Source organism: Phoca vitulina, unplaced genomic scaffold (assembly GCF_004348235.1).
Source record: "Phoca vitulina isolate PV1807 unplaced genomic scaffold, GSC_HSeal_1.0 scaffold30, whole genome shotgun sequence".
Classification (NCBI taxonomy): Eukaryota; Metazoa; Chordata; class Mammalia; order Carnivora; family Phocidae; genus Phoca; species Phoca vitulina.
In genome coordinates this window covers 23816609-23841530 of record NW_022589733.1, presented here as the reverse complement: position 1 = coordinate 23841530, position 24922 = coordinate 23816609, and the positions used below count along the sequence as shown (strand labels likewise).

The 24922-nt window shown below is 39.2% G+C and overlaps 1 protein-coding gene across 1 annotated transcript in view; it reads left to right on the top strand.

Annotated features, from left to right (window-relative positions):
• Positions 1-24922, top strand: part of GLG1 (golgi glycoprotein 1) — a 148962-nt gene that overhangs the window by 88544 nt on the left and 35496 nt on the right. Inside the window, exons 2-4 of the mRNA XM_032424500.1 lie at positions 7555-7587; positions 17067-17153; positions 20795-21010. Of these exons, the coding sequence (XP_032280391.1) occupies positions 7555-7587; positions 17067-17153; positions 20795-21010 (336 nt within the window). The remainder of the gene's footprint in view (positions 1-7554; positions 7588-17066; positions 17154-20794; positions 21011-24922) is intronic.

Genomic DNA, 24922 nt, shown 5'->3' with positions numbered 1-24922 from the left:
GTTGAATGTTAAAGAATCACACAAAAGCACAACTCTTTAGTAAATCAGACAGAGCATTGTTGGAGGGCACAAAGCTTATGTTGATCACTGTCCTTTTGGAGAAACATTACTTAGCACCAGTCCCTGGATACAAGTAAGAAAAGTTAATTCTGATTGAGCCAGAATAGGGCGCCTGGGTGGCTCCGATGGTTAAGCGTCTGCCTTCGGCTCAGGTCATGATCCCAGGGTCCTGGGATCGAGTCCCACATCGGGCTCCCTGCTCCTTGGGAGCCTGCTTCTCCCTCTGCCTCTCTCTCTCTCTCTGTCTCTCATGAATAAATAAATAAAAAATCTTTAAAAAAAAAAATAATAAAAAAAAAAAATAAAAATAAATGATTGAGCCAGAATAATGCACTAAGAGGTTATGAATCTGACTGAGGGTTAAGATTCAGTTGACACTTGCTCAGGGAAAGTTTACCAAGACTAAAAGACTGACTTTTTCTGTTCATTACCAGCCATATTATGTTCAGTTTCCTTTTGCGGGGCGGGGGGAGGGGGTGGTGCGCAGGAGGGGTGTGATTTGGGTCAAGTTAATAAATGAATTGCTCATATGATTGGCACTTTACTAGGTTCTTAATGAGTAAACTCCCAGAAGAAGAATCTCTTTACTACTACTACTACAGGAGAATGTTTCTAATTACAGGGAGACATCACGTTGTTGCCCAGCCTTCAGATTTTTGCAAGGCCATAAAAGCACTGATACTGTTGACATTTTTTGTTTGTTTTCTCCTAGGTGATTAATAAACAGAATCTGTTGTCACTTAATTTAGTACCAGGTGTGATCGTGTAGGTAGTTCAACTTTAGTTGATCTAACTGTAGAATGTTCGAATTTTTTGCATGAATGTTCGAATTTTAGACGCAATCCAACTCCCAAGCATTTCTGTTTCAGAAACTGGGACAACTTCCAAGTTAGTTTTGTGAATCCTTTAATTTCTCCTGCCAGACTCATTAACTCAGCCTATTCACCTTGGGGAAATCATAGCTCAGACTTGTACTTTCTGTAAAAACCAGCCTCTTAAGTGAATGTGATAGTTGATTTAATTGAGAACATTCAGACTCAGGCTTTTCAATAGTTTATTCTGAAACCTGTTTGTTGTGCTTTGATCAGGAGAGAATGATTAAGATGAAGCACTAGGAAACCATAATCATAATATGCAAATTAACTACATTAAAAGACATGGAAATCAATAAATACCTCTATTTCTGTATTCCACATCTCAGATCTTACAGTCTCCTAAAGCTGCAGAGAATCTCAACCATCTTAGACCACTGTTTCTTAATTTTGGGGTGTCTTACGGATCTTTCTGAGATTACGATGACAGCTGTGAATTCTCAGAAAAATATACTTACACACAAAAGTTTGTATTCACTTTCAAGACAATTTCACTCCTAAAGTCAGTTCATGATCATAGGTGAAGAAATCCCTGTTCTGTCTTCAGGGGTCTGGAGAACTGACACACCCAAAGTCACATAGCTTCTGTAGCTGAATATTTCTGTGAGTCTGTTGTCCTTTTTTCTACCATTGTATCCTTTAGTTAAAACCCATTTTGTGGGGCGCCTGGGTGGCTCAGTCGGTTAAGTGTCCGCCTTCGGCTCAGTCACGATCCTGGGGTCCTGGGATCAAGCCCCGTGTTGGGCTCCCTGCTCAGCAGGGAGCCGGCTTCTCCCTCTCCCACTCCCCCTGCTTGTGTGCGCTCTCTCTCTCTCTCTCTCTCTCTCTCTCTGTCTGCCAAATAGATAAAATAAAATCTTTTTTAAAAATACTTAGGGGCGCCTGGGTGGCCCAGTCGTTAAGCTTCTGCCTTCGGTTCAGGTCATGATCCCTGGGTCCTGGGATCCAGCCCTGCATCAGGCTCCCTGCTCAGCGAGAGGCCTGCTTCTCCCTCTCCCACTCCTCCTGCTTGTGTTCCCTCTCTCGCTGTCTCTCTGTCAAATAAATAAATAAAATCTTTTTAAAAAATACTTTAAAAAACCCCATTTTGAATTACAGAGCTTAGAGGAAGGAATACTGGTTTTAAGCCTTAAAGTCAACTATTTCATCTTTTGCTTACCCAACATGGAGATTAAAGTACAGTCATACCCAAAACATTTATTCTTAATCTTTTAAAAAAATATTTATTTATTTGAGAGAGAGCACAAGTGGGGGAAAGGGAGAGGGTCTGAGGGAGAGGGAGAAGCAGACTCCCCTCTGAGCAGGGAGTCTGATGTGGGGCTGACCCCAGGACCCTGGGATCATGACCTGAGCTGAAGGCAGACACTTAACCAACTGAGCCACCCAGGCATCCCTATCCAAAATATTTAAATGATGGATTTTAAAAGGCCAAGTGAACTAAGCAAAGTTTTTTTATAACTTGGTGTGGTTATCATAGGGCTAATGTGGATTCGTAGTTGATCTAATTACTCCAGCAGTTTCTTCCCTGGGCCACCTGCATCTAAATTCATCATGTAGCTGTCAGATCATTCTAGAGCACTTGTTCTGTTTATTCATCTTGTCTTTTTCTTGCACCTCCTGAAGATAACACCCTCCCCCCATCATTGTGCTCAACTTGAGCTACTGAGCCTTTTTTGGAGGTATCAAGCTGAAATCGTTACAGTGAGCATTAGTCACCATTTATTATCATTATTTAAACTCCAGTTTTGTTGTGTCCTAGAAGTGTACTTTGATTACTTAGTTTCTCCGTATTTCAATATCCTCATCTGTAAAATTGGACATAATACCATTTATCTTTTTTTTTTTTTTTTTTTTTTAAGATTTTATTTATTCATTTATTTGAGAGAGTGAGAGGGAGAGAGAGAAAGGGAGCACATGAGAGGGGGGAGGGTCAGAGGAGAAGCAGACTCCCTGCCGAGCAGGGAGCCCGATGCGGGACTTGATCCCGGGACTCCAGGATCATGACCTGAGCCGAAGGCAGTCGCTTAACCAACTGAGCCACCCAGGCGCCCCTATCTTTTTTTTTTTAAGAGTTTTATTTATTTATTTGACAGAGAGAGACACAGCGAGAGAGGGAACATAAGCAGGGGGAGTGGGAGAGGGAGAAGCCAGCTTCCCGCTGAGCAGGGAGCCCAACGCGGGGCTTGATCCCAGGACCCTGGGATCATGACCTGAGCCGAAGGCAGACGCTTAACGACTGGGCCACCCAGGCGCCCCAATATCATTTATCTTGCAGTCCATCATGTAAGAAATTAAGGTAGCACCTAGCTCAGTTAGTTTAGTAACAACTTTTACCTTTTCCTGCTACCCATGACATTCCTTATAGGAGTCAGGCACGTGTGATCAAGCATTCAGTGCTTATCCCCTCTACAGTGTTATTGCCACATTGCTCATTCAGCATTATCTGAGCTCCTTTTCTAGTTTTAGTCCCTGCTGTGTTGGGTTGGGTTGTATCACATTCTTGTGTTTTTCTTTTTCCTTTATTCATAAGTTTCTTTATTGATACTAATGTATGCAACTTCAGGAGTTTCTTCTACAAAGTTTGGTCATTAAATTAACAGAAAGCTATTTATTTATGAGGCTTTTCATAAATTTTTCTCCTCCCAGTTCCATTGCCAAGAGGACAATTATTTATTTTCCATGAGGAAACACTTGATGTAAGAGACCCTTCTTTTTGAAGTCCAGAGTTCTATCTCCAAAGTGATGGAGAACAGCTAATAATGTAGCAAAGCTCAGCTTCAAATCTGATGCTCCACAGGCTTGGAGCCAGCTCTTTGCCTCTGATTTGAAGCGGTGGGAGTGAGGGGAGGAGTCCTAAACTGGTTGCAAGGAAGGTTTCAGCTCTTAATCCTCTGTTTTGATCATGTTCTTCTTTATCACTTGAAAAAAAAATTACTACATATACCCCTAGTATTATATAGTTATTTTTAAGTATTAATTATTCTAGGGATGCCTCGGTGGCTCAGTCGGTTAAGCATCTGCCTTTGGCTTAGGTCATGATCCCAGGGTCCTGGGATCGAGTCCTGCATCAGGCTCCTTGCTTGGCGGGAAGCCTGCTTCTCTCTCTGCCTGCTGCTTCCCCTGCTTGTGCGCTCTCTGACAAATAAATAAAATCTTAAATATTAATTATTCTAACATATACATTATAAAAGCATTAAAATATAAATTAAAAGATGAGCTTTTTAAAAAAAGAGATTCTTTTATTTTTTTCTTGAGCCTTAGGGGTCATCTAACCTGCATCTTCTTTGGAAATCATTCATTTGGAGCATCAATCATTTGTCTAATCCTTCAGGCCTATCTCAAGTCCCTATTCTTGCTTAATTGCATGACTTCACCATTTTATCTCTCCAACTGGATTGTAAACTACCTGAGGTTAGAGACTATCTTATCTTTCTTCTGTATCCCACAGCAATGCCTTGCACAGTTTGGGGTACATCATGATTATGCAGGATTTACTTGTTGATTCATTTCTTGGGATCATTTCAGATATTCTTTCATTGATAGTTAACAAAAGTAAAAAAAAAAATCCTCAGCCTTATTCTACCTTAGTAATTCTGGGTTTTATTCCCCATGCTATTCATCTTCTAAGATTAAAGATAAGCAAGCCTATCTGCATTTATTGTTTTGCAGAAGTAGATATACTATGTCTGATGAAGTGATTTGATTGGGACATCACAGGAATGACGCAGTCTGAGAATGAACCTGTGTCAGCACGCACATCTGTTTTTGGTCCTTGAGATTGAGTACTAAACCATAGCATTTTCTCTTTATACTTCTCTGGAGTTACTTGGTGCTGGCATTATTCATGTTCCTACTGTTTGGGCATACTACTTCATCTTTTATATTTTGCAGATAGGTCTCTGTTCAGTTCCTCTGAACATCACCATGTCCTTTGATTCTAAAGACCCTTTTAAATTTCTGAAATTAATTATTTGCAATTACACGTAGACATTCTTCATAGCTATTCAGTTCTATGAGTCTCAATGGCTTAATACCGTAACCTTGTTCTTATGGCATTCCTACCTTGTCTCTTTCTGTTTTTTTTTTTTAGATTTTATTTATTTATTCATGAAAGAGAGAGAGGCAGAGGCAGAGGGAAAAGCAGGCTCCCCGTGGAGCAGGGAGCCTGATGCGGAACTCGATCCCAGGACCCTGGGATCATGACCTGAGTCGAAGGCAGACGCTTAACCAACTGAGCCACCCAGGCACCCCACATTGTCTCTTTCTGGAAAGAGACATTAAATCTAAAAAGAAAAAAATAAGACCAGTTTATTGTCAATTACAAATTAAGTTGACAAAGAGACAAAAACTAAACACTGGTTTCCAAATGTGCAGTTCATTTGTGTCCATGGCTCATGTCATTCCTTCATAAAGGCTGTAATACTCTGTACTTACTAACATAACCCACTAAATTAGATGGTAGCTGTTATCAATTGCAGCTTTAAGGTTTTAGAATTTTTATTATTTCATTTGCTTGATAGGTATATTGCTCATTTTTTTTCTTCATAACAAACTCTTCAACATTTCAAGTGCTTATAATGACAAATATTTGTTTTTCTTGCCCGTGGCTCTGCAGGGCGGTTGGGATGGCTCTGCTCGGGGCTCCAGGTTAGGTTTAGGTCTGCTTCATGTCTTTCCTTCTCCTTGGACTAGCAGCTACCTGAACATGTTCTTCTCTTAGAGAATGACAGGAGTGTGAGAGTAAAAAGCTAAACGGCCCAAGCACATTTAAAAATACTTCCGTTATGTCTGTGTAAAATCACGTTGGCCCAAGCACGTCAGGAGCCCGGCCTCCTGTCAGTGGGGCCGGCTGTATGCTCACTGCACAGCAGGAGGCTGTGCGGGGTGACAGGGCAAAGGGTGTGGGTATCAGATGCTGTTAAAGAGGAGAGAAAAACCGGGGGAAATAACCCGGACTACCACTGTAAGGAAGCAAACCGCTAAAACAGTCATTAATTTAGTAATACAGGGCCTGTGAATATAGGTCCATTGTAAACATGACAACACTTGCATATTATTTAACTACCTTCTTTTGAAAATGCTCTACCAGTGCTCTGAATTTCTTTCCAGAATGCTCTCTCTCTCTTTTTTTTTTTTTTTTTTTTTTTACCCTTAAGTAGCCTCCACACCCAAGGTACACAGAATTCACTTCCTTTGAACAGGTTGGAATGCTATGGAAACTCAAAAAAAATGTGTCTGTTCATACAGTTGTATCTTTTTTAAAGGTATGAACAAGAACACTAAAGGAGATGTGTATTGCAGTTATGTAATATTAAACATAACCTAGTCTATTTTTTAAATTATGGAATAGAAATTTCATTTTAGGGCGCCTGGGTGGCTCAGTTGGTTAAGCGACTGCCTTCGGCTCAGGTCATGATCCTGGAGTCCCGGGATCGAGTCCCGCATCGGGCTCCCTGCTCAGCAGGGAGTCTGCTTCTCCCTCTGACCCTTCCCCCTCTCATGTGCTCTCTCTCTCTCATTCTCTCTCTCTCAAATAAATAAATAAAATCTTAAAAAAAAAAAAAAGATTTCATTTTATCTCTGGTTCATGGACCTGGCTTTGCAGAGTATATGTAGTCATGGGAATATGTATATAATTTCTGTTTTTAAAAAAACTTTTTTGTTCTTTTAAGATTTTATTTATCATTCGAGACACGGAGATACAGAGAGAGGGCATGAGCAGGAGGAGAGGCAGAGGGAGAGGGAGAGGGAAAAGCAGGCTCCCCGCTGAGCCAGGAGCTGGACGTGGGGCTCCATCCCAGGACCCTGGGATCATGACCTGAGCCGAAGGCAGATGTTTAACCATCTGAGCCACCCAGGCGCCCCTAAAAAAACTTTCTATTTTAAATTATATACTTGAAAGATTATAGACTCCTAAGAAGTTAAATTGAGGTCCTGTGTACCCATCACCTAGTTTTGCCTAGTGGTGACATGAGATTAGTATGTATGTATGTATTATTTGAGAGAGAGAGAGCATAAGCAGGAGGGGCAGAGCGAAAAGGAGAGAGAATCTCAAGCAAAGTCTGTGCTCAGCACTGAGCCCTGTGGGGTTCGATCTCAAAACACTGAGATCAGCACCTGAGCTGAAATTAAGAGTTGGTCACTTGACCGACTGCGCCACCCAGGCGCCCCGAGATTAGTTTTGAAATCGTTGATAAACCTTCTTTGCCCTCTTTAAAAGCCTGGGGTTTTTTGTTTTTTTGGGTGTTTTTGTTTTTGTTTTAGATATCTAACTTTCTTTAAAGAAAGGACACACCTATCATATGCCTGATCCTCTTTAGCTTTCAGAATTATGAAGTGTCCTGTAAGGATTCTGATGTCACTATTGCTTTGTTTCTTTAGTACTTTCTTCTCCATTTTCCTCATTTTCAGATTGTACCATTGATTGGGAAGTGATTATGTCTCATCTGCTTTTCTGGTATATTTCTCCCTGGCAATTTAAAATATATATAAGCCCCATTTTATTTCTTAAATTGAAGAAACATACTCAGTTAAATATTCAGATTTCTTGTTTGGAGTTTATTTTGGTAGTATTTGAAAACTTGAGGGTTTTTAACATCATCTCTTTTTTTTTTCCTTTTAGCCTGAAAATGAGATTTCTTCAGACTGCAATCATGTAAGTATGGATTTTCCATAACTCACCATATGTGCTTTATATATATGGCAGATTCAGGATGCTTTTTCTGTTGTTTTGGGAAACATTATGTCTTCTTAGATTCTCTTAATCTTAACAAGGATGTTAAACCTTATTTAAGGACCATGGTAAATCTGCAAATACCCCTCCATTCTAGAAACAAGCAGATTTTGTCAAATATTTATGTACTTAAGCTTAAGTTTTACTTCAGTTATAGCTACCATATGAAAATAATTTTCTCTGCTTATCATGCTTACAACTTTATTTTTATTTTTTTAAAGATTTTATTTATTTGCGAGAGATAGCAGGCACAAGAGAGAGCATGTGGGTGGGCAGAGGGAGAGGGAAAAGCAGACTCCTGCTGAACGGGGAGCCCCACTCAGGGCTCCATCCCAGGACCCTGGCATCATGACCTGAGCCAAAGGCAGACACTTAGCTGACTGAGCCACCCAGGCGCCCTGTGTTAAAGGTTATACACACACACACACACACACACACTCTCTCTCTCTCTCTCTCTCTCTCTCTCTCTCGATAACTATAATGAATACATTAAAAATCATTTATATAGGGGCAACCTGAGATCCTGACCTCAGCTGAATCCAAGAGTCAGATGCTTAACTGACTGAGCCACTCAGGCACCCCGAAGGACTATATTCTTTAATAGAAAGTGCTGTTAATAGACATAGGCAACAGGGGCTCCTGGGTGGCTCAGTTGGTTAAGCATCTGCCTTCGGCTCAGGTCATGATCCTGGAGTCCTGGGATCGAGCCCCACGTCGGGCTCCCTGCTCCATGGGGAGCCTGCTTCTCCCTCTCCCTCTCCATCTGCTTGCCGCTCCCCGCTGCTTGTGCTTGCTTTCTCTCTCTCTGTCAAATAAATAAATAAAATCTTTTAAAAAAATAAAAATTAAAAAATAAACATAGGCAACAGGTATAAATAGACTCTTCACAGGTAAAGAAAAAGATGTCCAATAAACAAGAAAATTTTATTCTCTCATAATTAAAACTGTGAAAATTAAAAGACAAATGAGTGCATTATTTTCATCCATCTGATTAGCAAATATAAAAAATTTGATAAATACACAGTATTGATGGGAATATGGGGATTTAAGCATTCTCTAGCCTGCTAATCAGCAACCTGCTACCCATTAGCCAGATCCAGACCACTGCCTGTTTTTATGCATAAAGTTTTATTGGAACACACCCACACCTATTCAGTTACATACTGTCTTTGGTTGCTTTCCATGCTATAATAGAAAGGTTGAGTAGTTTCTTTTTCTTTTTCCTTTTTTTTTTTTTAGGTGTTATTTATTTATTTGGCAGAGAGAGAGCACGAGTAGGCAGAGTGGCAGACAAAGGGAGAGGGAGAAGCAGGCTCTCTCCACTGAGTAGGGAGCCCGACGTGGGGCTCGATCCCAGGACCCTGGGATCATGACCTGAGCCGAAGGCAGCCACTTAACTGACTGAGCCACCCAGGTGCCCCGGTTGAGTAGTTTCAACAGTGACTGTAGGTCCTAGAAGTATAAAAGATTTTACTTTCTGGCCTTTTGCAGAAAAAGCTGTTAAACTCTGCTCTAGCCTATAAATAAGAATATAAATATGAAAAACTTCTTTGTAAAGCAGAGAACTTAAAATGTGTATATACTTTGGCCTAGCGTTTTTACTTCTAAGAATTTATGTATAGTTATACTTAATGGATTCAAATATGTCTATAAGAGGATATTTGGCATTATTTATGAAGCAAAAAATTAGGGAAAAAACTCAGAATCCATCAGTAGAGTGACTCTGGCATGGGGGAATCCCAGAAAGCAGCTAATCTGTGCCCTAGAGCTCCTAAAAGGCTAGAGAATAAGAAGGATTTGACACTGCTGAAAATGGGGACAAATAGTATACAGAAAACAGGAGAATTGATGTCCTTATAAAAAGAGATTAGGACACAGAGACAGAGGGGATAACCATGTGAAGATACAAGGAGAGAGGTCTCAGAAGAAATCAGTACTGCCAACACATTAATCTCAGACTTCTAGACTCCAGAATTGTGAGAAAATAAATCGCTTGTTTAAGACACCCAGTCAATAGTATTTTGTTATGGCAGCCCAGCAAACTTAATACACTTTTGGGTTGGGATGGGTTGCATGATAATTTTTCCCATTAAAATTATTGGAACAAATTTTAAAAATCAAACAGCTTTCCACATAGTAGGGAGTTCTGGAATGAGTTAGTGTTGTTAAGCAAGAGATAAAATTGGTTATGAACAATTGTTAGGCCTGTAAATACATTTGAAAATGTTTACACAATGGACAAATTCCTAGAAAGACAAATTTACCAAAACCAACACAAGAAGTAGAAAATCTGAGTAACCTATATTTATTTTAAAAAATGAATCTCTAAATAAAATCTTTATTGGCTGGCTGGCTCAGTCATTGGAGCATGTGATTCTTGATCTCGGTGTTGTAAGTTCAAGCCCCACGTGGGGTGTAGAAATTACATAAAGAAATAAAACTTTAAAAATATATATATATATTTTTTAAGTTTTATTTATTTATTTGAGAGAGCGAGAGCCAGAGAGCATAAGTGGGGTGAGAGAGCACGAGCAGGGTGAAGGACAGAGGGAGAAGCAGACTCCCCGCTGAGCAGGGAGCCTGATGCGGGGCTTGATCCTAGAACTCCAGAATCATGACCTGGAGCCAAAGGCAGCCGTTCAACCGACTGAACCACCCAGGTGCCCCTTAAAAAATAATTTTAAAAAATGAATCTGTAAATAAAAATGCCATAAAGAAAACTTCAGGACCAGGTGGATTTATTGGTGTAAGGAAAAAACACCACCAGTCTTTTATTTACTTATTTATTAAAGATTTTATTTATTTGAGAGAGAGTGAGAACATGCAAAGGGGGAGGGGCAGAGGGAGAGGGACAAGCAGACTCCCAGCTCAGTGGGGAGCACGATGCCAGATTCCAGAACCCTGAGATCATGACCCCGAGCTGAAGTCAGACGCCCAACCACTGAGCCACCCAGGCATCCCGTCACCAGTCTTTTATTTTATTTATTTATTATTTTTAAGGATTTTATTTATTTATTAGAGACAGCTTGTGCACAAGCGGGGGGGGCAGCAGAGGGAGAAGCAGGCTCCCCACTGAGCAGGGAGCCCAGTGTGGGGCTCGATCCAGGACTCCGGGATCATGACCTGAGCTGAAGATAGACACTTAACCAACTGAGCCACCCAGGAGCCCCTGTATCAGTCTTTAAAGATGTTATTTATTTATTTATTTGAGAGAGAGAGAGAAACAGCATGAGAGGGGAGAGGGTCAGAGGGAGAAGCAGGTTCCCCACTGAGCCGGGAGCCCAATGCGGGACTTGATCCCAGGACTCCAGGATCATGACCTGAGTCAAAGGCAGTTGCTTAACCAGCTGAGCCACCCAGGCGCCCCCAGTCTTTTAAAGAATAAAAAAAAAAAAGTGGAAATATTTTTCTGTTCATTATGAGGCTAACATAACCTTACTGTCACCTAAAAAGGATATAACAAGAAAGAAAACATAGGCCAGTGTCACTTAGGAATCATAGATGAGAAAATGTTAACCAAGTTAGTAACAAACTGAATCCACTAAAATACAAGTAGGGAAATACATCAGGACTGCATTGGATTTAGTGCAGAATTGTGAGATTAATTTAACATTTGAAAAGTTAATCACAATAAAGGAGAAAAAGTTATGTCATCATCTCAGTAGGTACATTAAAAATCATTTGACTAAATTCAATACTAGTTTTTTAAGTTTTTATTATGGGAAATTTTCTAACATTAGTAATTAGACTGAAGACTGCAGGATATAAGATTAGTAGATTAAAAAATCAGTTGTAGGGGCGCCTGGGTGGCTCAGTCGTTAAGCGTCTGCCTTCGGCTCAGGTCATGATCCTGGGGTCCTGGGATCGAGCCCAGCATCGGGCTCCCTGCTCCGCAGGAAGCTTGCTTCTCCCTCTCCCACTCCCCCTGCTTGTGTTCCCTCTCTCGCTGTGTCTCTCTCTGTCAAATAAATAAATAAAAAATCTTAAAAAAAAAAAAAAATCAGTTGTATTCCTACTGACCAGCAGTGAATGATCTGAAAATGAAATTAAAACAACTTGATTTACAATAGCATCAAGAAGAATCAAATACTTAGGAATAAATTTAACAAAAGAAGTATAAGACTTATAAACCGAACTCTATGGAAAACATCTTTGAACAAAATTAAAGATGACTTAAATAAAGGAAAAGACATCCTGTTTCATGGATTCATGGATTGGAAAACTTAATTTTGTTAAGATGGTAATACTCTCCAAATTGATCTAGATTCAGTGCAATTCCTATCAAAATTTCTGCTGACAACTTTGCAGAAATTGACATGCTGACCCTAAAATTCATACGGAAATACAGGGGATCCAGAATAGCCAAAACAGTCTTAAAAAAAGAACAGAGTTGGAGCATTCATAATGCCTGATTTCAAAATTTACTATATAGCCACAGTAATCAAGACTGTTGGTACTTGCATAAGGATAGACATATAGATCAGGGGAGTAGATTGAGAGTTCAGAAAGAGACACATTCATTTATGGTGAACTGATTTTCAGCAAGGATGACAAGATAATTCACTGGGGGGAAACAATAGGCTTTTCAACAGATGGTTCTGGGACAACTTGATACCCACATACCTAAAGATTAATTTGGACCCCTATTTCATACCGTATATAAAAATGGATTAAAGACCTAAATATAAGAGCTAGGGCGCCTGGGTGGCTCAGTGGGTTAAGCGACTGCCTTCGGCTCAGGTCATGATCCTGGAATCCCGGGATTGAGTCCCACATCGGGCTCCCTGTTCAGCAGGGAGCCTGCTTCTCCCTCTCTCCTTGCGCACGTTCATGTGCGCGCTCTCTCTTTCTCTTTCTCTCAAATAAATAAAATCCTTAAAAAAAAAAGTGTAGAGTTAATTACCCTAAGAAAAAGCTAAAAGAATTTAAAGTATTTGTCTCTGGGGGAGTTAGTAGGACTTCAGAAAGCGACTTGTCAGGGAACTGCTTTGATTTTTTACCTACCTTTATAGAATTATTTGATTGAACAGCTTTGATTTAAAAATTTTAAGATGGGGGGTGCCTGGGTGGCTCAGTCAGTTAAGCGTCTGCCTTTGGCTCAGGTCATGACCTCAGGGTCCTGCGATCGAGCCCCACTTTGGGCTCCCTGCTCCGCGGGAAGCCTGCTTCTCCCTCTCCCACTCCTCCTGCTTGTGTTTCCGCTCTCGCTGTCTCTCTCTGTCAAATAAATAAAATCTTTTTTTTTTATTATTATGTTAGGTTAATCACCATACATTACATCATTAGTTTTTGAGGTAGTGTTCCATGATTCATTGTTTGAGTATAACACCCAGTGCTCCATGCAGAACGTGCCCTCCTTTAATACCCACCACCAGGCCAACCCATCCCCCCACCCCCCTCCCCTCTAGAACCCCCAGTTTGTTTTTCAGAGTCCATAGTCTCTTATGGTTTGTCTCCCCCTCTGATTTTCCCCCCTTCATTCTTCCCCTCCTGCTATCTTCTTTTTTTTTTTTTTAAACATATAATGTATTATTTGTTTCAGAGGTACAGGTCTGTGATTCAACAGTCTTACACATCTTAAAAAAATTTTTTTTAAAGATGAATGGAAGAGTAAGTGGATAAAATGAGCTATAGGGACTTTCAAGGAGCTTGACTATGAAGGAAGATTTTTCCTTCACCCTCCACACCCAAAACTTGTCACTATCCTGATTTTTTCAAATACATCCCATCTTCTCCCACTGTGCCTTTAACTGGTCTGCTAACCTCCCTTACTCTGCACTGTGACCAAAGTTGACCTTTTGAGTTCTCTGGTTAAAATTGTTCATTAGCTATAAGATAAAATACACATTCTTTAATGTGAGCTCTGATACTCGATGTGATCTGATCCCTGCCTGCAACCCCTCAGCCCCATCTTTCATACCTCAACCCAGCCATCCTGAGCTATGGGTGTCCCTAGAAGTTATAATTACTCTTTCTGTCCTTTTTAGCTTTGTATTCCTAGACCCCCAATCTCCCTCAGTTCACCTGACAGAAATCCTTCTTATTCCTGGGAAGTGAGCCCAGTATAACTTGACCACTACCACCCCCACCTATCCCTCCTCCACATTCACTAAGCTGTGTTCTTCCTTTGTATTCCCATAACATGTATGCATCTGTATCATATTTATGACACTATATTTTCATTGCTTATTTGCTTCCCAGTCTGACTCTTTCCGTCTTTTGCCTCCTGTGGTTGAGCTCCTTGAATGCTGAGACAGTGGCTTTTTTTTTTCTTCACCCTTAATTTTGTCATCTAGCAGGATTGATTCCAGGTTATAGTAGTTACTCAGTATGTGTCTAGGAGAGGGAGATGGGTAGGTGGATGGATTCATAAGTGAACATCTTATGTTTAAGAAAATTGAAGCTGGACTACATCCTGCTAACTGACAGCACTTAGTGTCCAATTGCAGTATTTTTCTTAGTTGATTGTAACCACTCAGGAGGGGACAAGTATCAAATATGATGCAAGTAATCAACTCTCAAAAATCAGGTGTAATGTGTGTTTATGTTTTCTAGAGGAAAAGGTACTGGTGGCAACCTATGCTGAATTCCCTTTTTAATTCTATTCCTGAAAGAATAATAATGCATAACTAGGTCATATTAAAAATAAAAGACCAGGAAGTAGATTAATGGTTGCCAAAGGATGGGTGGAGGAAGGATGAGGAGTGATACAATGGCTATGGGGTTTCTGTTTGGGGCGATGAGCATGTCCTCAAATTAGACAGTGGTGATGGTTTGCACAATCGTGTGAATATACTGAAAACCACTGAATTAGACACTTTAAAATGGTGACTTTTATAGGATATGAATTATATCTCAAAAAAAAAGAAAAAGGAGATGTTCCAAATTAAAAGTTAAAGACATTTCAGAAGCTCTAAGTGATTATCTAAATGCCTTTGACAGAAAATCAATTTCTAGCCCATCACAGGATATCTGAGTTTGTGTTAGATAAATTAAGGAAGCACTCTGTGATTTGTAATTTTTCTGTCATTTGTTGCTGTTTACTCTAAATCCTTGAGCTACCAGACAAAATAAAACACTATCATTCAGGCATACTTTTTTCTTTTTTCACTTAAGGACAATTTTTTTGTCCTTTCTTGTTTCTCTCTTTCTCTCGCTTTCTTTCTTTGAAAGAAATGGCACTGAGTCAGCTACAGTCACCCAGTAAGGAGGAAATATTTTAATCTTGTACACACAGAATTAGAATGTTCTTAATTTTAAAAGAAGAATGTTGCTTTAATTTTAAAATATAAAATTTAGGGGCACCTGGGTGTCTCAGTTGGTTAAACGGCTGCCTTTGGCTCAGGTCATGATTCCAAGATCCTGGGATTGAGCCCACCCTGTGTTGGGCTCCCTGCTCAACAGGGAGTCTGCTTCTCCCTCTTCCTCTGCCTTCCCCCTCCCCGCCATGCTCTCTCTCTCTCAAATAAATAAATAAAATCTTTTAAAAAATAAAATATAAAATGTAATGACCACAAGTAGTACTACTTAATTCATAGATAATTGTAAAATGTGTTTGTCTAAATTCTAACCTTGTCTTTTGAGTCACTGGATTCATCTTTGCTTGTGAGGAACCAGGAGACCCAAGATTCCTTCAGTTAGAACTAAGCTTCTCCTATACCCCCATTCTCAGTTTGGCCTCATATGTCCTGTTGGTTGAACTTGTCACTCATCATGGTATAAGTTTGTTTTTTTGTTCATCTATTTAACAAATATTTGTTGGTGCCTATGTGTTCCATCACTCACTCTTGTAGGCACTGGGCATACACTGTACTGAACAAGGCAGAAGTCCATCCTTGTAGAGCTTTTGTTATAGATGGTGGACAGATTCTACTCCTTTTTTCTAAAAACTCACTTATTAATCATAGTTGAGGGATTAGAGCTTTTTGCTGGCTTTTTTTTTTAAGGGAGGAGGAGAAGAAATACAACTCATCCTTCACAAAATTTTATTTATTCACAAAAGCTTCCTCCTGTACAGAATTAAGTGCTTATTTCTGTGTTGTTCCTAAAACACATTATATAAGCCTCTGTTCTACTTCTAAAAAGCAGATCTGGTCATGTCACTCTCTTATTTTCCCTTCAGTGACTCCCCATTACTCTCAGGTTGAAGTTCAGACATAGCTTACAAGGGTTTTCAGAGTCAGTCTTCCATTGGACTTTCAGTTCCTCTAACATGCCGTTTCCCTTTCGGTGAGCTTCCACACATGCTATTTCATTTACCTAAAATAGTCCTCTCCCTACCCCTTTACTGTGGCTAACTGCTAATCTTTCAGGTTTCATCTTAGATAGCACTTTCTATATTACACTTTACTTGACCAAACCCCCCAACACAGTCCAGGGGTACCTTGTATTGCCGTTAACCAAATACACTACTTGCCATTGACCAGAGCCACCACTGGATAATATAGTCTTTGTCTTTCTCCTTTTGTTTTATTCCCCAGTTCCTAGTACAGTGCATATTCAAACATGTTTTTCTGTTTCCTCTAATAGCCTATGAAGACCTTGAGTTCAGACTGTGTGTGGTATATCGTAAGTGCTAAGCAGATGTTTCAGTGAATCAGTGAGTGATTGATTGTATTGTTTGTCTTGGAGTATAGCAGAAAGGCTTGTGAACTGCGTCTCCCTCCCCCAGTCTCTTCATGTTCAGCATCGTACAAAGTCCCTGCTCTGTCTCTCCATCTGAGCTGAGTATAAGGGCTCGTTTGTGCTACTTTTCAGAAATTGAATCATACACTGAAAATTGTTAAGTAAAGCTGCAAAAGGTACGGTAATATTCAGCGCTCATCCATAAATAGTAATGGCTTTAGATAGTTTGGAGTTTAAAACATGTTAAAAACAATTGTGTAAAGTAGACCTTATGGTGTATGTGTCAAGGCAAAGAAGGGTTTTAAAGGAATGAAGATAGATATGCCTGCAAACTAGGCCCTCGGCATCTCTCCTTCATAAAACTGATCTGTGGAAGCACTCTGGATTGTGAAATCTGCAACTAAACCCACCAAATCTGACCTACTGGGTTAAACTTTTTGATTTAATAGAATTTAGCTTGGACAACCTTATTAATGTTTTCTCTGAAAACCTTATCAGGGATTTTAATTGTAATTTTTTTCTTGAGTTAAAAAAAAAATTTTCCTTAAGTGTAAAAAGAAAAAAGTATGCCTGAATGGTAGTGTTTTATTTTGTCTGTTCTTTTTTTTTCCTTTTATCTGTAAACACAATGACATTTTTATCTTACTTTTCTTTTCATTACCTGAATATGTTTTATCTGACTCTGTATAATGGACTTTTATCACTTACAGGAACCATCGATGAAAAATTCCGTATTCTAACTGGAGTTTTTGTTTGTATTTTTCTCTTGTATGTAGTTGTTGTGGAATTACAAGCTGAATCTAACTACAGACCCCAAATTTGAATCTGTGGCCAGAGAGGTTTGCAAATCTACCATATCAGAGGTAGGTTGTGAAAGAATTTTGTGGGTATTTAATGGCTTAGAAGAGAAAATTACAGCTGTTCACCAGGCCAGTCATTAAGGGAGGAATGACTGACTCAGTTACTTTACTTTTCTTGGAATTCACATCTGTATTGGCTGAGAGAGAGGCCGAGGCAGCGGGGAGTGTAACCAGCCTCCTTTTTTGTAAACATTCACCTACATTTATCGTAGGATGCTGTTGATTCAGACACATTGGAAATCAGGCTCTGTTGGTCCCCAAACAGAGGACACAACTGCTTCTGTCATCAGTGCTGTGCTCATACTTTTTGCAATCTGCTGATGTCTGAAGCTTATCAGAATGGTCTCCCCAGGAGGCCTATAAATGTTTCTGAGTTACGCAGTTGGTTCAATGGAACCACAGAGGCATATGCTTCAAATAATAGGAGTTAGCATTAAAAAGATTTGTGACAGGATTGTGTATGTTGTTATAGATAGATGTTGAGTATAAAAACAAAAATAATTAATGATAATGTATAGCATCGCGTGGATGTTAATTGGGGAAAATTTTCAATTATCTTGGTTCAATGTGAATAACAAAAAACACTAGTGAAAATTGTGGTTTTGAAATTTTTATTTTATTTTATTTTTGAGAATCAGAGATAGAAATTCCAAAAGGAGACGCCTGGGTGACTCATTCGGTTAAGCGGCTGCTGTCAGCTCAGATCATGATCCCGGGGTCCTGGGATCGATCCCCACGTCAGGCTCCCTGCTCAGCGGGGAGCCTGCTTCTCCCTCTCCTCCTCGCTCATGCTCTCTCTCGCTACCTCTGTCTCCCTCTCCCAAATAAATAAATAAAATCTTTAAAAAAAAAAAATTCCAAAAGGCCAGAGATTTCTGCATACCAAAGTATAAAAATCACAAAGAACAGTTGCTGTTTTTCTACCTCAAAGTTAATAATTCTACATCTTATAACACATAGATCTGTCCTCAAACTACCCTACTGATGACTTAATTCAGGACAACGTTCTTAGCTCTTAAGGAGGACACTATCCCAACCAGATAAGCCCTCGGCTGTTGTTCCTCACTTACGTCATTATGGGACCTTGTAGAATATGTTTTCTTCCTCAGACCTTCTAGTACTGGATCTGATATGTTTTATTCTTTTAAAGCAGTGACCCTTCTTCGTATTTACTTTGGGGCTCCAGAATAGAATAGCTATCTTTGAAAACATTGGCTTCAGCTTTAATATTCTGCACCTCATACTCCCTTCAGCTATATGGTTAACTGTATATACCAGTTTGATCGCCATATGGAAATTTAGCTCAGAGTCTATGCAGATTCATCAGAATAATTTCCCTCTTTACTGGCTTATAAAAGATATAGATAGATATAGATATATATGTATGTATGTATGTGTGTATAACTAGCTTTCTTATAATGTTCATGTAATGGTGGTCCTCTTGTAACCTTTTGGGGTGTTGTGGTTTTGTAAATGATTTCAAGTAAAAATGGGAATTTACCCCTCCCTAGAGGGAGATTATACTGGAGTCAGGGAAATTAAATATCAGTAAGAACATAGTTGCCAACAAAATGTTTTATTCTACATCTTCTTCCAGTCCTCTCTCTTGCAATCCTACTTGCAGGGAGAAAAACAGCATCACAAGAATACCTGCAAACTGCAAACCAAACTTTTATTTACTCTCTGTTGTTGAGCCAAATACTGGTGGCTTTCCTACTGCTTCATGTCAAAAATAGAGTGACGACAGCACTTTTCCAATGGCATCTTATGAATCTGCTCCCCAGCCACTTCAGACTTTACTCCCATTCATGGACATATTGATGACTTAATGGTGTTTTTTGCTGTTAATCATAGAAATTTTCCTTCTGTTGTATTAAGCTTCTAGCCAATAGAATGGTTGGAGGAAAGCATAAACTTTTAATTCAGACACTATACCCTATCCTAATTGGTGGTAAACTAAAATACAAATAGGTTCTACCTCTCTGTGTTTCAGTAAAATCTCAAGTGATTAAAGCTAAATACACATTTATTTTCTTATTGGGGCTCCAATTCAAAATGTGCTCCTGGTTTTTCTTCAGATTTGTAAACTATTGATTGCCCAGTGTAAGAGCTGTATGAATACTTGCACTTCACTAAGGTTTAAAACCCAGGCGTCTGCCGCTAGTTCTGTGTTCTTATACGGGGTTTTCTCAGTGGTTGAATTACAAAAATTGAGAATTTTCAAGCAGCTATTCCTCCTTTCACTTTTGAAACTTAACTCTGTTTTGCTCAAAAACAAAACAAAAGCCTTTTCCTGGAAATAAATTCATGACCCTCTTTTTGGGCATCTCAAAAAAAAAAAAAAAACTCAAGGTTAAGTTGAAAGAGTTGCATTCATCTTGATTGTAGAAGATCTCTGCTGCCTCTTGAAGCCAGAGCGAGACTATTTGCTTAAATTCTCAAGTTTGCTTTCTTGAAAAGTAAACACCATTTTCTGTCTTGAACTGAGTGTTTGACATGTTTGAATTTGATAGAAGAGTTAGACTTGAAGAGACCCAGTGGGCTAGAAGATAATGAGTGTGTAGTATATCTTCACCTAGCACCTTTTGGAAAGGGAGAATATATTTGTTTTGCCCTCTGTACGTATTTAGGATAGGTAGTGTGATAGTAGAAAATGGTCACTCTTGGTTTCAAAAAGCCAATAAAACATTTCTTCTTGTTTATATTAAAAGTAAACATTTACATTTGGGCCCCTTACTCTTGTCAAAACTACCATTTTTGTTTGTTTTTAATTTCTTCAAATGCAGTAGGATTTTTCTAAACAACCTCCCCTGTTTTATAATTCAAGCTTACAACCCAGTAAGTAGATTTTACTTTTTTATGTCTGAATTTCAGCATTTTTTGGCTTACTTGCTTCATTAGCACGTGTGGTTTGGGAGGCACTTTGCAGGAACACAAACCATGTGGAATAGCTCTGTGCTTGATCCACTAGAACATGTGTCTAAAGCACCAATTAGATTTGCAGGGGCCTTCCCCTTCTCAGACTTCTTGCCAGACTGCACTGAGCATCGTTTTAAACATGTTTCTGTTCCAGACCACAGTGGTGAAGCTGGGGATTCTACTAAGTTCAAAAACACATGTCCAAATCCACAGTTAATTCAGAACATATTAATGTCATGTCAAGAAGTAATATTATGCCTTCCCGCCTCCCTTCTTTTGGCCATTAGGTTTACCTAACAATAATAATTTGTTGTGTAGCTTGGCTTGGGACATGCCACTAGACTTCAGTTCTGCACCTGTTTTCCAGAACTATTTCCTAGATTAATCTCCTCACTGTCCATTGCATTCTTTGCGTGGATAAAGGGACTTTTCAGTAGAACCATTCTAAAGCTGTAGATGTTAAAAGCTTTTTAAAATTATATTTCAATAAAGCTGAAATTTTTAAAAATTGTTGCCAAACACATTAATCAGATATATCCTAGACACCACAATCTGAGTAGGCATGACACTATTTTCTTTATAACAAGTGTATTTCTAAGTGTTCCTCTTTTTCTTCTAAATATAGATGGGAAATCAATAAGAAAATACCAGACATTCTCTTTTGTAAAAGTTGTTTGATATGAGAATAAAATACTTGTGTAAAACAGCCACTTTCTTTGGAGCAGATTAAAGAATGTGCTGATGAACCAGTTGGGAAAGGTTACTTGGTTTCCTGCTTGGTGGATCACCGAGGCAACATCACTGAGTACCAGTGTCACCAGTATATCACCAAGATGACGGCCATCATTTTCAGTGATTACCGTCTAATCTGTGGCTTCATGGATGACTGCAAAAATGACATCAACATTCTGAAATGTGGCAGCATTCGGCTTGGAGAAAAGGTATCTATTATATTTATACCGGCTTCACCAAAGGGGTCCTACGAACTTGATGAAAGAAAAGTTTTGTATAACTGGCATGGGAAAAATTTAGGGCTGGAGATGGCCTTAAAGTGGAGGTCCAGACAGCCCCAAGATGTAAGGCTGGTTGACCCGTGAATACATTTCATCTGTTTGTAGTGTTTCAGTACTGTATGGGAAAGCAGAAGAATTAATATCAGCCAAGAGAAGTGTCATCTTCAAAATACTAAACCAGTTGCTTGTTACCTACAGCGTTCCCTGGCAAAGCATTTTGTTGTCTCGTGGGCGAAGTAGTTGGAGTAGGAGAGCCTTAACTTGTCTAACCTTTCTCTGCATATACCTCATTGCTGCTATAAAAAAATTACTTAGTAAACACACTGGTATAAAAGAAGATATTTAAATATTAGAAAAGTTTAAGATATGTGAAGGTACTTCTGGCTTGTGAGAAGAAAGGTACTCTATAAATGTGATCTATTGCTATATCTTTATCTCGGAAGAACTAGTTTTAGTAAAGACAAGAAGGAAAATAACTACTTAGCTGACGACTTCTTTCTTAATTATGTGTGGTCTTATTTTTGTTCTTATGAGTCTGTTGTCCAGAAGCTCACAATGGAGGTTTGGCCAGGTTTATTCTGAATTTGTTGGCTCAGCAAAATGAAATAAACTCCTGAGAAGTAACAGGTGCTGGGGGAGAGGTGGTCTGAGGCATATGTCTGGCATCAGCTGTTAGTTGCCGCTGCTCATTAATCTGCTCTTTAGGAAATGTGATGGGAAATAAAACCTTTTTGTCCCTTTGTCCTCTATTTGTTCATTGCCCCATGGTTTGCCCGCTTCTGTCACTGACATAGGGTGGGGGGCATGATGTTGGAATGCTGGAACTGCACACACCAGTTCAGATGACGATTTTAGGGCTGGTTATTGTCTGCCTGTCACCAAATACCCTTTCCTTCATACCAGCACAGGGCTCTGGCCCTTTCACAGGGCACCTCTGAGTCAGTCTTGAGAGCACTGTGAACTTGGCATAGAGCTTTTGGCAGCTAAAGAAAGGCCAGTTTTAATAAAGAAGGCAGATTTCTTCCTTCCCTGCAGACTCTAAAAATGGCACAAAAGCTTAAGCTACCCTAATAATTCAGGAAGCTCTTCTGACTTTATTTAGGGTGTTAGAGATCATGTCCAATTCCATATCTCACTCTTCTTAAAAGCTTCACATAAGTGTTCCAGACACATTTTTTTAGGAATCAGTGATGACACTTTTCCATATTTGTGATTAGTGGTCTACACTGTAGAGTAGACCATTACAATTCACCTCTTTTTATAGTAGTTTTTCCCTGTTGACACCAAGATAATTGCTGGTTAGCTTCCCACTAGCAATCTGAATTGTCAGTATAAAACCTGCTTTCAACTGCATGTTTGAGTCATTAAGTCTTAGTGCCTGAAACAATCACAGAAAACAGTAGCACTAGAGCCCGAGAACCAGACGATGAGGATTGTTTGCCCAGCTTTGTAAAATAACAACAACAAAAAAGTTTCTATGGACCATCAAAATGCACATTTTTGTCATGTTTATCTTTTGCTCTACCTCCTGGTTAGGTGAACTTCTGTTTATACCAGGCACCTATCCTGGGGCTTTCTGTATTTTGGGTACAATAAGATAGATTCATGCTTGCACTCTTCAAAAAGCATGTTCCTTCCTATATAATCCACTCTGGTGCTACAGCCAAGTTTAAAAATGAGGGAGGCATGTCCTCAGCCCTTCTTGGCTTTTCTAACTATAGTTCATTTCTCTGGGGCCAGTTATTTAGATATGCAAATTATCCTAAAAATTAATGAATCAGCTTCTGGCTTGTCGATTTCAAATCTGCCACTGAAGCTTGCAAACTCTCTCTGTGACCGCCTTTGAACTGACTTCCTCCAAAGGTCAGAGGATCAGGGTAATGGTTCATCTGTTTGTACCCTGCCTCTGTATGAATGTAGAAGAGTCATGTGTCAAAACTGATTTTCTTTCAAAATGTTAATATATGTAAATTTGAGAACAAAGACTATATTAATAAAAATTTTTCTTTCTTTTTTTTTTAAAGATTTTATTTTTTTGAGAGAGAGAGAGCACATGAGAGGGGGGAGGGTCAGAGGGAGAAGCAAACTCCCCACTGAGCAGGGAGCCCGATGCGGGACTTGGTCCCGGGACTCCAGGATCCCGACCTGAGTCGAAGGCCGCTTAACCAACTGAGCCACCCAGGCGCCCCTAATAAAAATTTTTCTAAATAAATATAGTTAAAATGAAAGGACAGATCTTCAAACGTAAAAGTGTAAATTATTTACATCATCTGAAGAAAAAGTACAATGTGCGATCCAATACAGGAACTTAATTGTGGATGTGTGCCACATTATTACTACTTTTAGACTTTTCACTTGGTAGTTAATATAATTTTACCATTCCCTGCTTTTAACCACCTACTTTGAATAATTTGGTCAGTCTTTTTCTCTGTGTAGTGAGGAAGATCACAGAAGACACAAAAAACATTGAATTAGAGAGTGGTTTATAGCAGAGATGAAAACTGAGTTCTTCCTTTTTGAGATTAGTGTCATTTTTCTCTGTTCTTAAAAAGAAAAAAGGACAAGGTTTATGGGGAAGAAAAGATACTACCTATCAAATTGCTAAAAACTGATCAGGACTGTTAGTAGTTTTAAGACGACATTTATCTCGCCACGGTAGAAATCCATTTTAAGTTCATTTACAGGATCATTTGTTATTCCTATGTCAAGCCTATGTATTAGTAACTTACCCTTTTTTTTTTTTTAAGATTTTATTTATTTGACAGAGAGAGAGAGGGAGCCCAAGTAGGCAGAGAGGCAGGCAGTGGGAGAGGGAGAAGCAGGCTCTCCACTGAGCAGGGAGCCCGACGTGGGGCTCGATCCCAGGACTCTGGGATCATGACCTGAGCCGAAGGCAGCTGCTTAACCGACTGAGCCACCCAGGCGCCCCTAACTTACCCTTTTTTAACCTAAGTAATTTTATTTTCCTGTAGATGGTGTGCTAGTGTGTAGTTTACCTCCCTTGATTTCATTCTTATTCAGTAATTAGCATACAGTGTTCTTTGTCAAATATTTGCATACATTTCAGTTATATAACTAAAATGGGCTGAACTGAAAATGCTCAGACTCGAGGAAACTGAGAAGATTACCTCAAATACAGTTATTTGAAAAAATTATCTAAAGTTGGGATGAATGAAAACATCTAATGGAGATGATGATATGGCCCAGCACCAATATGTGGTGCTACAATTGCTGTAATTATAATTAAATCTCAGATTCCTGAGGGGATCTCAAGCCACGATGATGCTGCCTTTATTTAAATCCAAGAAGAAGCAAATGGAACCGTTAAGAAATATAATAGCCCTAAGTAGATAATCTTACTGGTGGTACATTTAAAACAGTCAAAGACCCTAAGTATACAGGGAAACACTTAGACTCATTACATGGAAATCATTTCTTTACCCTGTGATGCCAGGACTAAAGGCTAAATCTAAATCAGGAATTGACTATCAGATTATTATTTTCAACCCCTTTTATATTATTGCTAACAGCCATATAAGTAAGTTATCATGGGCTACTAAACTTTGGTATAGGATGTTGTTTTATAAACTAGGATCATGTTTATAATAATCTCTTGTATACTGTAAATAGTAAGTGTCTGATATGTTTCTATTGAAATGTTTGTTATCATAGGTTTGTTTTTCCTTTGGGAAATGGAAATGGGTAGGCCTCGCCTAAGTGGGCCATGGTCAGACAAACTTGAGTGTCACTCATTAAATTAGGAAGAAAAAATAAGCCTTATTCTGGAATTCTAAGGTTTATGTCGACTCTTCTCTCTGTCCTTATCTTTTTGTCACTTGT